General features: G+C 43.5%; 1 protein-coding gene across 2 annotated transcripts; it reads left to right on the forward strand.

The window, feature by feature from the left end:
* The first annotated feature begins 11,082 nt into the window (after window positions 1-11,082).
* On the forward strand, window positions 11,083-17,108 carry LOC146565272 (pannexin-3-like). 2 transcript variants are annotated; one of them, XM_085288299.1, is made up of 6 exons: window positions 11,092-11,247; window positions 11,491-11,683; window positions 14,216-14,358; window positions 14,662-14,876; window positions 15,309-16,060; window positions 16,562-17,108. In XM_085288299.1, the coding sequence occupies exons 2-6, from the start codon at window positions 11,500-11,502 to the stop codon at window positions 16,618-16,620; spliced, it is 1,353 nt and encodes a 450-aa protein (XP_085144425.1). In that variant the 5' UTR covers window positions 11,092-11,247; window positions 11,491-11,499; the 3' UTR covers window positions 16,621-17,108. The 2 variants fall into 2 exon arrangements, with proteins under 2 accessions (XP_085144424.1, XP_085144425.1); XM_085288298.1 differs by having other exon boundaries at window positions 11,083-11,247; window positions 15,309-17,108.
* The last annotated feature ends 693 nt before the right edge of the window (window positions 17,109-17,801 follow it).

Here is a 17,801-nt window from a genome sequence, read left to right on the forward strand (position 1 = left end):
GGAGCAATGGTCAAAATGCATGGGAGAGGAAATATGTGGGAGGGAAGACACAGCCATATTTACACAAGTGGTCTAATAAAAAAGTGCTTCAGACATTATAGCATTTGTTCAATAATTATTCTGCATGGAGTTCATGCGCAACACATTAGATGAGTACAATAGCCAGAGATCTTTTCTGAACAGTGCAAATACCAATTTGAGAGCAAGTGGAATCAAATGTGAATGTAAGAATCTAGATAGATTCATTTGAATTTATCATAGAATGGATGGATATAGCTACAGTAGAAGTATTGCCTATATGTATATGTGGTGGAAGCCTGTAACAGTCCATATATGCAAATCAATCATCCAATCTGGGTGTAATGGTAAATTGACTGATTCTTATATAGCACTTATATAGCACTTTTCTACTCTCTTGTAGTGGATTAGTATCTTGCCCAAGGATATTTGGCACACAGACTTGAGCAGCTAGGAATTGAACTGCTAACCTTCCAATGAGTAAATTACATATTCTCCTTCTCCATGGATAAATGAACCAGCTGCTAAGTGTTGGGCCTTTGCTAACCAAAAGCCCAAAAGTCCTGATCCCTAAGGTTCCCCAGAAGGGACCTGTCTCAGCACAACATGGAAGCTCCTGTCAGCCATCATAGTGGCTAAGTTGAACTGCCACATGGGTCAATACTAATACAGGACACAGAAGAGAATTGGCAGAAATGCAAGAGGAGCAAAACATCAGCAACTGGTAGAGTGAGCAGTTGGTTGAGACTGTAAGACCAGACTGACCAACCTGTGCACTGCCTAGATTGACTACAAGAAAGCCTCAACTACAACTCAATGCACATACATGGATTCGGGAAAATTTAGAAGTATAGAAAATCAACAGGACTCTTAGAGTATCAGGATTTCAATTGGGATGTGGCAAACAACACTAGAGGTGGACTTCAAGCCAATAACACAAGTCACCATCAAATGACAAGGAACAAGGAAGTGCTCTACCCCCACTGTTGTTCTGCATAGGCCTCCCTCTTCAGTAAGATCATTAATAAGAATGGCTTAGATACCGACTACAGAATGGTGCATTTGTTAGCCACCTCCCTTACATGGCATGGAATATCAGATGCCAGACCACCTTAACTGGCTCCTTTCAATGTGGAAGGAGTAGCAGCTCTACTTATAGCCCCTACCAGATGGCTGAACTCCCCCATCCACCCTTCAGGGAAAGCTCATTTCCACCTCTTGTATCCACAATCTCGTTATTTTTGCCACTACCTAAAGCTGGTGACCATAGGTGACCAGGGCATAGATTTACTGGTAAGTCAAGAGCTTCACTTTTACCTTCAGCCCTCTCTTTACCATAATGGATAGGTCCAGCATCCACATCACTGCAGCTACAGCACCAATCCATCTAACAATCTCCCCGTCCCCTCTCCCCCCACTTGCAAACCCCAACAAACTCCTAGGGCAGCAACTTGTCCCTAACCTGGAGTGGGCACTCCACCTTTTTCCCACTGAGGACCATGGCCTCAGACTTGGAGGTGCCATCTCATTTCTGCCGCTTCACACTCGGCTGTGAATGACTCCAGTGAGCTGGAGGCCACCACCTGATTTGTGCTTTTTGCAGATGATGTGGTTCTGTAGAGGTGAGATTCTGAGACCACCCAAGTTCATCAAATTGTGTCACCAATTCTTCATAATTTTTATGAACAAAGGGCAGTCCTGGCAAAGTCCAACACCCACCGGGAACAAGTGTGGCTAATTACTTCCTATGTGTACCAAGCTCTTGCAACAATTGTATAAGGATCCAATGGCTCGGAGCAACCGCCCTGACAGACACCTGTCGGTACCAACCACCATACTCCCGAAGCATCTCTCACAGAATTCTCCAACTGACATGGTCGAAGTCCACAAAACACATGTTGACTAGTTGGGCAAACTCCCATTCATGCTCAAGTACCCTCAAGAGGGTAAAGAGCTGATGCAGTGTTTTGCACCTACCCTCCTGTATCTGAGGTTCAAATAATGGGCGGGGAGACTAAGGAGTGTGATCCTCTTGTAGTTGAAGCACACGCCTCTGGCCCCCCTTCGCGAAGAGGGGAACCACCAACCATAAGATACCGCCCTTTATCTCGACGCAACATTATAGAGGCGTGTCAACCTTGACAGGCTATAGCATCCAGCACCTTTAGGAACTCAGGGCAAACCTCATACACCAAAGAGTTATTTAACTTCTTCAGTGACCTCATCGCCGGTGATGGATGTGTTGTCCCCTTTGTCCCCAGACTTTGCTTTCCCTACAGAAGACGTGTCAGTGGGATCGAGGTCTTCAAAGTATTCCTTCCACTGCCTGACAATATCCTCAGTTGAAGTAAGCAACGGTCCACCTGTACCATACATTGTGCAGGTAAAACACCGCTTTCCCCTCCTGAGTCACCTGAGGGTTTGCCAGAAACTCATCGACACAGTCCTACAGTCTTTTTCCATAGACTCTTTAAACTCCTCCCACACCCGAGTTTTTGCTTCAGCCACTGCTCTAGCCACGTTCCGCTTGGCCTGTTGGTACCAACCAGCTTTTGACCACGACTCAGAGTAAAAATGGTCCATTCATACTCAATGTCCCCATTCTCCCATGAAATGCAGTCTTAGCTCTGCTAAAGGTGGGAGTTGAAGATCTCACAGACCAAGGCCTCTACCAGACATTCCCAGTGCACCCTCAATATACATTTAGGTGAGCTAGGTCTGTCCAGCATCCTTCTCCACCACCTGATCCAACTCAGCCCCTTTCTTCACCGAGTATCCAGAACATACAGCCACCGGAACCATTCCTGAATGTACATGCAGGAGTCTCTAGGAGACTGGTCCCAGAATTATTCCACATCCCAGTCGCTACCCTCAGTAGCCAGTATCAGCCTGCCACGGTCTTCCCCCTTGGCTGCCGCCTGGCACACACTGTACTCGACCCCTACAGGACTACAGGAGCGTGGGCCCATGTTCCTTCTTCTTGCGCCAGCCTGGGCCCCATTGCCTAAAGGGGCCCAGGCACTCGCCCTTGGGCACCCTTCCAAGGCCCAGCTCCAGGGCAGAGCCCTAGTAACTCTATTCAGGCAGGATGAACTGTTCCCAAGACTTTTTACTCATAGGCGTCTTCTGATTTGCTTTTTGTCTGCTCCCTCACCGAGGACCAATTTGCCATGGGAAACCCCCTAACAATCTAGAGGGTGTGGGGAGCCACTGCCACGTCCTTCAGGGCATGAAGCAGGTATGGAGGAGATCAAAACTCCAGACATCCAGAGGCCCCCAGAACACAAGAGACCAAGGAAGACTAACAGAGGGGCAGCCGCGCCACTGTCCCAGAAAGAGCTGAGGAGAGTCCCAGATGAGGGCTCACTCAGCAGCCGCGGAGCAGAAGCCAGGGGGGGTTGCAGTGACGCGCCCGTGAGCTCCGCCAGCAGCCAGCTGTGCCTGAGTGACCGAGCCCCAGGCCGAGGGGCCGGGGGCACCCCACCTCCGGAGTGGCCCGAGCAAGCCCCAGGCTCCAGGCCCCGATAAGCGGCCGCCAAGGAGTGAGCCGGTGTGTACCTGGACGCCCATCCCCGGACACAAAGAACCACCAACGCACCGATGTCTGAGGGAGTCCGCCACCGGCAGGGGAAGTGGTGGGGGGAGATAGGCCTCCAAACCTTGGAGGGCCTGAGATGTCCCCAGAGAGGTGGCGTCTGATACCCAACCTGACATATAGACACAGACATACAGGCACACACAGATACAAACATCCATTCCCACCCTCATGCTCTCATATGCACTTACTCCACACTCAACCAACGTGGAGACAGACATAAAGAGACGCTGTACACACGATCACACTCCCCAAGCATACTCTACGAACCGGGTCTAGGTACCCTTGCCCCTGGAGGGGGGAACTGCACCCAGACCCAGGTGGTGTTACCCTTTTCCCTGCGGTGGGGAGAAGCAGACCGCCCTGACTCTGCAGCAGCAGGGAGGCCCCACACTCCAGACCCCAGTCGGACGGCCAACTCCTCCTCCTAGCCCCCCCGCTCCACCAGGCCGCAGAGAACGGGGGTGTGTGAAGACTCCAAACCTCCCTCCGCCCGCTCATTGTAGTGTTGATGCATGTGTGTTCTAAGGTGCATTTAAAACCCAGGAGGGCATGGAGCTACCTGCCAGAGAGCAGCAGGTAAGCGCATAGCCCCTCCTGCTAGCCCTCAATGTCTACGTGTATTTAAAATTGAGAGGTGGGCAACGACGCCAGGGGTGAGGTGTACACCCTGATGGTAATTTGGATTCCGTGTATCGTGCCCACCCCCAAGATCCTATATGTATGTGTAATGAGAGTGTGAGTAATGTGAATGTCTAAGTTGTGGGATAAAATTGAGGCAGAGGCAGCCAGAAGGGGACAGAAGGGGGGATGCCTCCTCTGCACCCTGGTGACACACCCCTACTCCAAGGCCCTGCATGTGTGGGTGGTTGTGGTGGAGCGGGAAGAGGGAGGCAGCTGGAGATGGGGAGGGAAAGAAGGGACCCCTCCCTGGGGCCAGCTCCTCTGCTGACCCCAGTAGGCACCCCCATACTCCGCGACCCGCCAGGGAAAGGGTGGACCTTCTGCCGAGTAGCTGGCATACCAAAATTACTGCATGAACACACTGAAAACCAGGAGCTGACCAAAGAACCCAGAACAACTTCTAAAGAATTGCAGGCCTCACTTGAATGATTGTTGAATCATGATCCAACAATCAAAAGAAACCATGTAAAAATGTCATCCATGGGAGAGTTCCTAGGAGAAAACCACTGATGACCCAAAACAACATCTTGATTATTCACAAGATTTTTGGGACAATATTCTGTGAAAATGTCAAGACATGAAGCTGAACTTCTTGGAAGATGTGCGTCCTGTTATATCTGGTGTAAAACTAATTTCAGATGACCTCTAATTTTCTCCTTATAAATCTTAGAAATATGTTATCTGATTAGGATATGTCATTCAGTGTGCATACTAAATATGTGGGGCTGCTTTATCCTATTTGCACAATACCTCTAAAATTACAATTACCTTGTCTGAAAAACTAGTTCATGTATTTATTATTTGTAGGCTACTGACAACAACAACAACAACTACTACTAGCTTCTCTTCAGTGCCTCCCCATTAAATTCAGAATCAAATATAAAATCCTTCTCCTCAGGCCCCATCTTATCTTAAAGCCCCTACAGCACTGTATCACCCCAGTAGAGCACTCAGACTGTAGGCTTAGTTGTGGTCCCTAGGATAGTTAAAAGTAGAATGGAAGGCAGAGCCTTCAGCTTTCAGCCCCCTCTTCAGTGGAACTAGGTCCCAGCTTGGATTTGGTGGCGCTGTCACTTGGTGTTCGCTCGCTCTGCGGTAGAGTATCACTTCCTGTTCCTGCTCAAACACAGTGGTGTTTCTGAGTAGCTTATTTGCTTAGCAATTTAATTAACAACTTTTAAATACATTCTTCTTTCATAGTATAATCTTCACGTGCTTCATCCGAAGCACACTTTCTGTGTACTCACTACCTAATTTATAGCCAAAGTATTCACTCACTGTCTCTGTACTGTTTCGCTAGCTTAGCTTAGCTCGTAGCCGACTCGTTAGCACCATGGCTACTTCACCTGTCCCTCCTGCACTTTCTTGCTCATTGTGTCAGATGTTTAGTTACTCCTCGGCCTCCTTTAGCAGTAATGATATCTGTAACAAATGTAGCATATTTGCAGCGCTGGAGGCCAGGATTACTGAATTGGAGACTCGGCTTCGCACCCTTCATTCACCCATAGCTAGCCAGGCCCCTGTAGCTGGTGCAGCCGAAGATAGCTAGCTGTTCCCCGGCAGACCCCAAGCAGCTGGGGAAAGAGGGCGGCTGGGTCACGGTGAGGAGGAAGCATAGTCCTAAACAGAAGCCCCAGGTACACCACCAACCCGTTCATGTGTCTAACCGTTTTTCCCCACTCGGCGTCAAACTCTGGTAATTGGTGATTCTGTTCTCAGACATGTGAAGCTAGAGACACCGGCAACCATAGTCAATTGTCTTCCAGGGGCCAGAGCAGGCGACATTGAAGGAAATTTAAAACTGCTGGCTAAGGGTAAACGTAAATTCAGTAAGATCATAATTCACGTCGGCAGTAATGACACCCGGTTACGCCAATCGGAGGTCACTAAAATCAATATTGAATCGGTGTGCAACTTTGCCAAAACAATGTCGGACTCTGTAGTTTTCTCTGGTCCCCTCCCCAATCAGACCAGGAGTGACATGTTTAGCCGCATGTTCTCCTTAAATTGCTGTCTGTCTGAGTGGTGTCCCAGAAACGATGTGGGCTTCATAGATAATTGGCAAACCTTCTGGAGGAAACCTGGTCTTGTTAGGAGAGACGGCATCCATCCCACTTTGGATGGAGCAGCTCTCATTTCTAGAAATATGGACAAATTTATTAAACCCCCCAAAATATGACTATCCAGAGTTGGGACCAGGAAGCAGAGTTGCAGTCTTACACGCCTCTCTGCAGCTTCTCTCCTCCTGCTACCCCCCCAAAAACCCATCTCCATAGAGACTGTGTCAGCTCCCAAACAGACAAAAAACAAACTAAAAACCATCAACAAACAACTTAAACATAAACAATTACAAAGAAAGAACAATACAGTATCCACATCTGAACCAAAGAGTAAAACAGTGAAATGTGGATTATTAAATATTAGGTCTCTCTCCTCCAAGTCTCTGTTAGTACATGACTTAATAATTGATCAACAAATTGATTTACTCTGCCTTACAGAAACCTGGTTGCAGCAGGATGATTATGTTAGTTTAAATGAATCAACACCCCCGAGTCATTCTAACTACCAGAAATCTCGAAGCACAGGCCGAGGGGGCGGTGTGGCAGCAATTTTTCACACCAGCCTATTAATTAATGAAAGACCAAGACAGACTTTTAATTCATTTGAAAGCCTGATGCTTAGCCTCGTCCACCCCAGCTGTAAAACTCAGAAACCAGTCTTACTTGTTATCATCTATCGTCCACCTGGGCCTTACACAGAGTTTCTGTCTGATTTCTCAGACTTTTTATCTGATTTAGTTCTCAGCTCAGATAAAATAATTATTGTGGGTGATTTTAACATCCATGTAGATGCTAAAAATGACAGCCTCAACATGGCATTTAATCTGTTATTAGACTCAGTTGGTTTCTCTCAAAATGTAAAAGAACCCACCCACCACTTTAATCACACTCTAGATCTTGTTTTAACATATGGCATAGAAACTGAACATTTAACAGTGTTTCCTGAAAACCCTCTCCTGTCTGATCATTTCCTGATAACATTTACATTTACAATAATTGATTACACAGCAGTGGAGAGAAGACTTTATCACAGTAGATGTCTTTCTGAAAGCGCTGTAACTAAGTTTAAGAATATAATCCACCCACTGTTATCATCTTCAACGCCCTGTACCAACATAGAGCAGAGCAGCTATCTGAACGCTACCCCAACAGAAGTCGATTATCTTGTTAATAATTTCACCTCCTCACTACGTACGACTCTGGATACTGTAGCTCCTGTGAAAACTAAGGTCTCTAATCAGAAGTACCTGACTCCGTGGTATAATTCTCAAACACGTACCCTAAAGCAGATGACTCGTAATCTGGAGAGGAAATTGCGTGTCACAAATTTAGAGGATCATCATTTAGCCCGGAGAAATAGTTTGCTGCTTTATAAGAAAGCCCTCCGCAAAGCCAGAACATCTTACTATTCATCACTGATTGAAGAAAATAAGAACAACCCCAGGTTTCTCTTCAGCACTGTAGCCAGACTGACAAAAAGTCAGAGCTCTTTTGAGCCAACAATCCCTTTAACGTTAACGACTTCATGAACTTCTTCACAAATAAAATTTTTATCATTAGAGAAAAAATTACCAGTAATCATCCCACAGATGTAATATTATCTGCAGCTACTCTTAGTACCATCGATGTTAAGTTAGACTCTTTTTCTCTAATTGATCTTTCTGAGTTAACTTCAATAATTACTTCCTCCAAGCCATCAACGTGTCTTTTAGACCCCATTCCTACAAAACTGCTCAAAGAAGTCCTGCCATTAATTAATTCTTTGATCTTAAATATGATCAACCTATCTCTAATGATCGGCTATGTACCACAGGCCTTCAAGCTAGCTGTAGTTAAACCTTTACTCAAAAAGCCATCTCTAGACCCAGCAGTCTTAGCTAATTATAGGCCAATCTCCAACCTTCCTTTCATATCAAAAATCCTTGAAAGAGTAGTTGTCAAACAGCTAACAGATCATCTGCAGAGGAATGGTTTATTTGAAGAGTTTCAGTCAGGTTTCAGAGCTCATCACAGCACAGAAACAGCTTTAGTGAAGGTTACAAATGATCTTCTTATGGCCTCTGACAGTGGACTCATCTCTGTGCTTGTCCTGCTAGACCTTAGTGCAGCATTCGATACTGTCGACCATAATATCCTATTAGAGCGATTAGAACATGCTGTAGGTATTACAGGTACTGCACTGCAGTAGTTTGTATCATATCTATCTAATAGACTCCAGTTTGTTCATGTAAATGGAGAGTCCTCTTCACACACTGAGGTTAATTATGGAGTTCCACAGGGTTCAGTGCTAGGACCAATTCTGTTTACATTATACATGCTTCCCTTAGGCAGTATCATTAGAAGACATAGCATACATTTTCACTGCTATGCAGATGACACCCAGCTCTATCTGTCCATGAAGCCAGATAACACACACCAATTAGTTAAACTGCAGGAATGTCTTAAAGACAAAGACCTGGATGGCCGCTAACTTTCTGCTTCTTAATTCAGATAAAACTGAGGTTATTGTACTCGGCCCTGAAAAGCCTAGAAATATGGTATCTAACCAGATTCTTACTCTGGATGGCATTACCTTGGCCTCCAGTAACGCTGTGAGGAACCTTGGAGTCATTTTTGACCAGGACATGTCCTTCAATGCACATATTAAACAAATATGTAAGACTGCGTTCTTCCATTTGCGCAACATCTCTAAAATTAGAAATATCCTGTCTCAGAGTGATGCTGAAAAACTAGTTCATGCATTTATTACTTCCAGGCTGGACTACTGTAATTCATTATTATCAGGATGTCCAAAAAACTCACTGAAAAGCCTTCAGCTAATCCAAAATGCTGCAGCAAGAGTACTGACAGGGACTAGAAAGAGAGAGCATATTTCTCCTGTTTTGGCTTCCCTTCATTGGCTTCCTGTTAAATCCAGAATTGAATTCAAAATCCTGCTCCTCACATACAAGGTCTTAAATAATCAGGCCCCATCTTATCTCAATGACCTTGTAGTACCATATCACCCTATTAGAGCACTTCGCTCTTGCTCTGCAGGCCTACTTGTTGTTCCTAGAGTATTTAAAAGTAGAATGGGAGGGAGAGCCTTCAGTTTTCAGGCCCCTCTTCTGTGGAACCAGCTTCCAGTTTGGATTTGGGAGACAGACACTATCTCTACTTTTAAGATTAGGCTTAAAACTTTCCTTTTTGCTAAAGCATATAGTTAGGGCTGGACCAGGTGACCCTGAATCCTCCCTTAGTTATGCTGCAATAGACGTAGGCTGCCGGGGATTCCCATGATGCACTGAGTTTTTCCTTTCCAGTCACCTTTCTCACTCACTATGTATTAACAGACCTCTCTGCATTGAATCATATCTGTTATTAACCTCTGTCTCTCTGCATGTCTTTTATCCTGTCTTCCTTCTCTCACCCCAACCGGTCGCAGCAGATGGCCCCGCCCCTCCCTGAGCCTGGTTCTGCCGGAGGTTTCTTCCTGTTAAAAGGGAGTTTTTCCTTCCCACTGTTGCCAAAGTGCTTGCTCATAGGGGGTCATATGATTGTTGGGTTTTTCTCTGTATCTATGAAGCGCCTTGAGGCGACTTATGTTGTGATTTGGCGCTATATAAATAAAATTGAATTGAATTGAATTGAATTTGGATTTGTCCTTTTTGACAGAACCTATAGTTAGGTGACCCTGAAGCCACCCTTAGTTAGCTGCAATAGAGTTAGGCTGCTGGGGGCTTCCCATGATGCACTAAACATTTCTCCTCTTCTGAACTCTTTTCACTCACCACATGTTAGCATTAATTTCTGGCTGTCTTCCATAGTATGTTTATTGTCTTTCTCCCTTCATCACCGTCATCACTGGTCACAGCAGATGGCTGCTTCTCCCTGAGCCTGGTTCTGCCAGAGGTTTCTTCCTATTAAAAGGGAATTTTTGCTTCCCACTGTTGCCAAAGTGCTTGATCATATCACATTGAGGTGACTCTTGTTGTGATGTATATGAATAAAATTGAATTGAACTGAAAATTGAATTATTGAAGAACTTAGTTTAAATAAAGTATGAAATAATAAAAAAAGATTTTCAGTTATAATAGAGTTTTAACCCATACCAACCTTCATTGCTGAATTCTAGCAGTGGGCTTGCATGAAAGAACAAACATTTAAATCTTAGCACATGCTTAAGGAATTCAAACATGTGACCAAAGCTTCTTTGTGTGTGGTTGTGGGAATTTTGTGTCAGAATTGAGAACCACTTGAGCAAATCATCTATAGTAAAATAAAAGCAAAAGCAAAAATAAAGTAAAATAAAAGCTTTCTTACATTTAGAGTACAAAACCCTGTCACAGTGTTCTTGTCACTCCCATGGAGTCAAATAGAAGTTTTGCACAATGTACAGCATGTACAGCCTGCCAGGGACAGAAACAAGCCATCTGGTGTGTTATTTGCAACAGTATCTTAGCAGTAGCTCTTGGGCTGAAGTGCAGTAAAAAATAGAATCTGAATGATAGAGGCTGAAAAAGCCACTGGTGATGGTTCACTTGTTTGAAGTGGTCTACAGCCAGTGTAGAAATACACACACACACACACACACACACACACACACACACACACACACACACACACACACACACACACACACACACACACAAACCGGCTGTTAGACCTGCTGTTGAGAACTGGAGGTCTGCTTTAGTCAGTGCCATTTGGGAGAATACATGCTTCCAGATGTCCTCTCTGTAATTACAGTTAGACTCAGTAAATGAGAGGTTGGATCTTGGGCTGGTCCAGGCTGAGACCCTCCCTGACTATTTAAGCTGCTTTCCAGCACTGTGCAGATTTTTATGGAAATTCTAGTCTCTGCAACCACATTTTCAAATAACATCAGCAGAGAAAGCAGAAAGACTTGAGGTAAGGTGGTAACAGCTTTCATCAGATGTCTTTGGATAATATACTTTGGTTAATGTTAATTCCATTTCTGATTTGTTACTCTAGAGGATTTCTTTTATTACTAAAGATTTATCAGAGTTATTGCTGTATTTTGTCACATGTAGTGAAGAACAGCAGTGAACATAAGCTTAAGGAAAGCAGTCATATATGAGGTAAAAAACAAACAACCAAACAAAAAAAAAGTCATCTTTTTTTCTTGCTTAGGTGTTCAAAATGTCAATCGCCCAGGCAGCGGCCAAGGCCATGCTATCTGATGCCCTGCTGCGGGATGACTCTGGGATACACCGTATCAGCCACCTGGAACTGGAGCTTCCTCTTGACAAGGTCATCAAGTTTGTGTCTGTGGGCCTTCCGCTGATGCTGGTGTGCATGGCATTTGCCCGTGAAATCTCCCTGGGTGAGCAACTGTTTTTTTTAATACTATGTCAGGACATTTGTTTTGTATTCCATTTGCTTTTGCCCTTAATTATACCCTCATGAATATTATAGGTCTTTTTTTCTCCATGCTCTTATTGGATTTTGTGGTCCTTGTTTTAGCAATGTTAATAGTCCTCCTTGTACACGAATCTTGTACTTTTTGTTCCTAAATGTCTTTTTAATCATTTGCATGTAGCTGAATTCATGATAAGGATGAGTCTCATACTTAGCGAAATAGACCTAATATTTCTAATATTACTAATATTTCTGCTGCTCTTCAAACTACCCCCCCCCCCCCCCCAATACGGTTCTTAACTTTTTTAATCTCTACAGATTTGCAGGTTCGATAAAACAGAGTTTTATCCCACATTCCCTCTTACAATAAATATACAAGGAAATTTAATATAAAGAACTGTAAAACAAAGATATTAATTACTCAGTCATGGAAGAGGAAAGATTTAAACATCTGTAACGGCTGACTCCATTAAGACCCCCTCAAAGCCTCAACAGTACATGTTATGCAACATTGACAAGACATCATGAAATTACTGAAAACAAGAAATAACAAAGGGTTTAAAACTCCATTCAGCACTTTATTGTTTTTGCTGCCATTTCTTCTGCTGTCAGAGGGGAAAATAAAAAAATATATAATTTAAGTGGAACAAGCACACAGATACTATATCCCCGGCCATTCATAACAAAAAGAGCACAGCTGACAATCATAAATATACTTGGCAGGTCCACAAGTGTATTGCTGCAGAGACTGACTGTCTTGACCTTGAACTAAACGTCTTCTCTACAGAGCCGGTGTGCAATCAGCCTGATGCGCCTGATACTAATTGAAACAGGGGATGATTGAGAGGAGTGTTCACTAACGGTGGCAAGCTGTAATTACCAGCCAAAGTTTTTCTCTAGCAGCTCCCCTCTATTTAAGTCAAATGAGAGGATGTGTTGATTAACCAGAGGAGGAGATGGGGAGTGTGTGTGTAGGACATGACATGGTCCTGAGATTCACAGCTTATCTGCTGCATCTTGGCTGCTTATCTGCTGGCTTGTCAGTTTCACAACAGTGCCTGAGTGTACTGTTGTCTGGAGCCTGGTTTACTTGCACCTGTGCTCTTAGCCAAGAAGCCTTGTTTAAAGCACAAATGTGGAGGCGATCTCCCAATATTAAGTGAGGATTGAAAGGAGGTGATAGAAGCAGGGACAGAACTTTTTTCAACTCCCTCATTTTGTCAAATGGCTTGCACAGGTAGGGAACTGAAGGGGAAAATATTGTTACAAGACTTCATGAGAAGGCATGCTCTGTTGTTTTTGTTTATATATTTTTTTATTTAGGAATTATTTAGCAATATGTAAGAAGCTGCATGAAACCATAACTGGCATGGTTAGTACATAATAATAATAATTATAATAATGCTTTCACAGCATGTCTTTTATCCAGTCTTCCTTCTCTCTCCCCAACCGGTCGTGACAGATGGCTGCTTCACCCTGAGCTTGGTTCTGCCGGAGGTTTATTCCTGTTAAAAGGGACTTTGTCTTTCCCACTGTCGCCAAAGTGCTTGCTCATACCTGGTTGAATGATTGTTGGGTTTTTCTCTGTATGCATTATTGTAGGGTCTGCCTTACAATATAAAGTATCTTGAGGTGACTGTTGTTGTGATTTGGCGCTGTATAAATAACACTGTATTGAACTGAATTGAAAAACTCCTGGTTTCTAATCCACCATGTGGCTGTGTGGAGCATGTTCTCCCCATGTCTGCTTGGGTTCTTAATTTTAGCACTTAACTAGGACTGAATAATTACAAAAATATGCACACCCATGAGATAAGTGGGCCATGCACTATATCGTGAGGTGGAGTGGTGAGAGAAATTATATCCTGGCAGTAGAGTAGTGGCAGCATATTTGTACTTATATTGAGCTGGCCAAATGTGGAGGGTGCAAGGATAAAACAGACTCTTTCTCTTGCAAAGCTGCAAGTAGGTGGGGCACACTTTGATGTCTTCTAACTCTAGCTCTCTGTTTAAGGGTGGAGCACCCTTGAGAAATGACAGATGGGTGTGGGTGGACAATATGTGGTAATATAAAGGTGAACTAAATATAAGGTGGGTGAGCACAAATTTGGAACACAGTCACCCAGAGTTTTTCTTTTTCTTTTAAATGCCATGTTGCCACTTGGAAACATATGATTTCCACAGAGATCTATTCCAGTGAAAGGGAAAGGGCATGCAGCACCTCAGATGTACAGCATGTGTCTAGCATTGGACTTTTAGGATGGAAAACTCTGTGTGTGTGTGTGTGTGTGTGTGTGTGTGTGTGTGTGTGTGTGTGTGTGTGTGTGTGTGTGTGTGTGTGTGTGTGTGTGTGTGTGTGCGAGAGAGAGAGAGAGAGAGATTGCTACTGTGCAGTGGCTTACAGGCATATTGACAAAACAGAATCAACTGATGTTGCATGAAGTAATTTTCCACATTTTCACATCAGGTTTTAGATCAATATTTGTATATTCTGCAGGGCCTCAGATCAGCTGTTTTCCTCCCAGTAACTTCACTGTGAAGCAGGCCAGCTATATAGACACATACTGCTGGGACTCTCTCATGCATCATGAGTTTGACAGTGATGGGAACTTCGAGGAGCGCTCCCTCTGGGTACACAAAGTGAGTTCAAAGATTCTGATCAAGCACTCTTGAATGTTATTCCTGCCTAGAGTGGATGATAAACTGCTGAAACCCCTGCAAAATTTCAGTCAAAAATGTCAGTGTACCACATTTCTGAGTTAAGGATTGATTTAGTTTAGTTTTTTCTAAAAACCCTTTACAAATCATTCATGCTTCTTCATTTGTAATACTGACTTATTAATAAAAGATCAGTAGTGAGACTGGCTGTCTTTTTGTTTCATCTATATGATTGGATGTTTCTTCTCCATTTATTCCTAATTTCTGTTGTCATTGTCTGTCCAGATGTTCCCTTACTCTCTTCTGGCCATGGCCGTGCTGATGTACCTCCCAGCTCTACTCTGGCGCCAGCTTGTCATGCCCACACTGGGATCAGACCTGCTCTTCATAATTGATGAACTAGACAAGTCCTACAACCGCTCAGTCCGAATGGCCCAAAACATTCTGGATATGCGCCAGAACACTAAGAACCCGCTGACGTTTCAGGCTGAGTTGCAGCGGTAAGGGACTTATGATTGTTAGTTTGTAAACACAAGTGTTCATACGCTTTGAGTAGCTTCAGCGTATGAATATTGATTCACTCACATGTCTAGTTGCATAAATCTCCAAGGACTCATGTGATAAAACTAGGTCATTGCAGCAGCAGTAAAAAGTATCTATCATTCAGAGGATACAAAAGTGATGCTCTTCTGTCTCTTGATAAACTAGGAAAGCTAAGAGCGATCGCTTCCTCTCCCACAGCAACTACCCTTGTTATACCCTTAAGCAAAGCGCTTAGCTACCAACAGTCTCAGTACTGTTGGTATTGTGGTCAGGAACTCCTAGGAGCCAAAAGTAGAACATTGTGGTTGTGTTGGGTGGCTCCCAGCTGTGTGTATTTGTAGCAGTACGACTATGGTTATAATGCTGAGTTTGTTCTTGTGTCATTGCAGGGCCAAAAAGAAGCGGTACTTTGAGTACCCCCTTCTGGAGAGACACATGCAGTGCAAACAAAACTCGTACTTTCTTGTTAGCATGCTTTTCTTGCGGGGCTTCCTCCTCCTGATCTTCATGACTGCTGCCTGCCTGTACCTGGCCTACTTCCATCTGTCTGCCTTCCTGCAGGATGAGTTTAGCTGCTTTGTACGCACAGGGATGCTGCGAGATCAGAACTGGATCCCTGAATTGGTTCAGTGTAAAATGATTGGCCAGTTAGTCTTTCAGGTGATAAGTGTTGCTAATGGTGCCATCTATATCCTATTGGCACCTATCGTCCTCTTCAGCCTCCTTCGACTCTTTGTTTGGGATACCACCTTCATTTCTATCTATGAGGTCCTCCCAGCGCTGGACCTCATCAACAGACGACGGCTAGGTTGCCCACTGAACGACCTCAATGTCCTCTTGCTCTTCTTACGTGCCAATATAGCTCACTTGAAGTCCTATGGGCAGGTGAGGGCTTTGTGTTCTCTGGCACCCCCACAGGTGGGAAACACCACAGCACAACAAGGTTTACATGCAATGCTGACCCAAGAGGAAATAGAGGAGCGTGAAGAGGCAGCAAAGGAGCTTGCTGAGGAAGTTGGGGAGGCCAGGGAGGAAGGGAAACTCAACTTAGTGGACATCATGACTATTCTGGGAGCAGCACAGGGAAGAGTGGTGAACTGCAATGAGAAGAGGCCTCTGGTGGAGGAGAACATGAGTCTCGGTACCGTAACACTTATCTACACACTCAAACGCCTTCTGCTAGTGGCTATTTTTGTTTACGTCATTTGGGATGTACAGAAAATCATTAAGTGACCTACAGACGCAGGTTCTAAAAAGGGAATAACAAATGTTTTACATATATAGTAGGGTGGCTTTCACAGTGCTCATTGCATAGAAATGAAGGTCATGTCCAACAGGACTTTAAGGAAGCAGTTTGATAAGCAGTGGCAACTAAAGAATCCAAGTCACAATATTTTTTCTGTGTGGTTTTAAACTGCACTGGTTTTTGTCTTCCTGTATGTAACCACAGCAGAGCACCTACGTTTCTAAAAGAGTCTTTTCAAAACACTGGCTTATGCTTACATCAATAGATACGTTGATAGATAGGTAGTTATAGAGTTGTGGTACTTCCTAGTCCTACTGAATTTCCTGGAGGAACCCACCCGAGGGATTAATAAAGTTTCATCTAATCTCTCTAACTGCCCTCTCCGTCTCTTTACAGAGCCAAACCACCAGGGGTACCATGAGTTGAAGGAGACTGCACCATTTAGTCATTACTAGGCCTCCTATGGACTTAATCAATATGATAACATGGGGGAATAAGAAAGGGAAGGGGTGGGCTGAAAACAAAACAAAACAAAAACATTTTTTGAGTTATAATGCAAAAAGTTCTGGCTGTAAATGTCAATGGAGCAGGATTTGTCAGTTTTCTACAATATCTGCCACTGAATTTCTTTGTGTCTCAGTATAGGCGACTAAATTACTAAAGGACAGTGTGCAAGAGAACACTCTTTGACAACATGACATTTGTCAGAAATCAGAATTCCATAAATATACAGTCCATACTGTACACTCCTGATTTCCATCAAGACACAAAAGAACATATTCAGTGGCAGCTATGGGTGCTATTCATTTTCCGCAACTTCCATTGCATAATTTTATACAAGGTGAGGGTATTGAATATTTTATTTGATGTATTCCTGTCTTTTATCCTTTGTTTTCTGTGAATTACAGACACTTGTATTCTATATATTTCCAAATAAATAAATACTGTTTTTATTTAGTTGTGTGTTTTTTTAATCAGAATGAAACCACACGAAGTTGCAGTTTTTGTATTTTACATTTATCGAAGAGCTTCTACTCTACTACATCAAAGTCCTACTGAGCTCTTTATTAAAGGCTGACTGAGAGCCACTCATTTTAAAAGTGATTTTATTTGTATTTCACACAATTCTGTTCTTTCTTAATGCACAAATAACAGAGATTTGTAAGTAACAGTAAACACACACAAATTAATTACACTGAGGTCCAAGCCAATTCATATGAAATGGAAATCGTAACGTATAAAATTACCAAAATGTAATTAGATTCTAGACTTTACATTATTTATTATTGCACCAGTTCTTACAGGCATCACACAATACTCGTATACTTGTGTTATGTTCTTAGGTAAATTGAACATTCCAAGAAACGTGGCCCCCCCTCTCCGACACCACCCAAGAAAGAGCCAAAACTGTAGCAATCTCTCTCTTTTGAAATGCTATTTAGTCAATTATTTATCTCTAAAGGTCCCTAAGCTTCCCTACCAAACAAAAGTCAACCAAAAAACAATTTGCTTTTCTAATGTTTTTCTACTTTGAAAAACAGGAGAAAACTGAGTTCAACAGAAAAAGCTTCTCACTCCTACAAGACTGCTGCAGTAGACAATAAATATATACATTGAAAGGGTTACAAATGACCTA

This window comes from Mchenga conophoros, linkage group LG10, assembly GCF_057382185.1.
Source record: "Mchenga conophoros isolate Kocher_MC1m ecotype Shallow Benthic linkage group LG10, M_conophoros_male_GT1.1, whole genome shotgun sequence".
NCBI classification, from domain to species: domain Eukaryota; kingdom Metazoa; phylum Chordata; class Actinopteri; order Cichliformes; family Cichlidae; genus Mchenga; species Mchenga conophoros.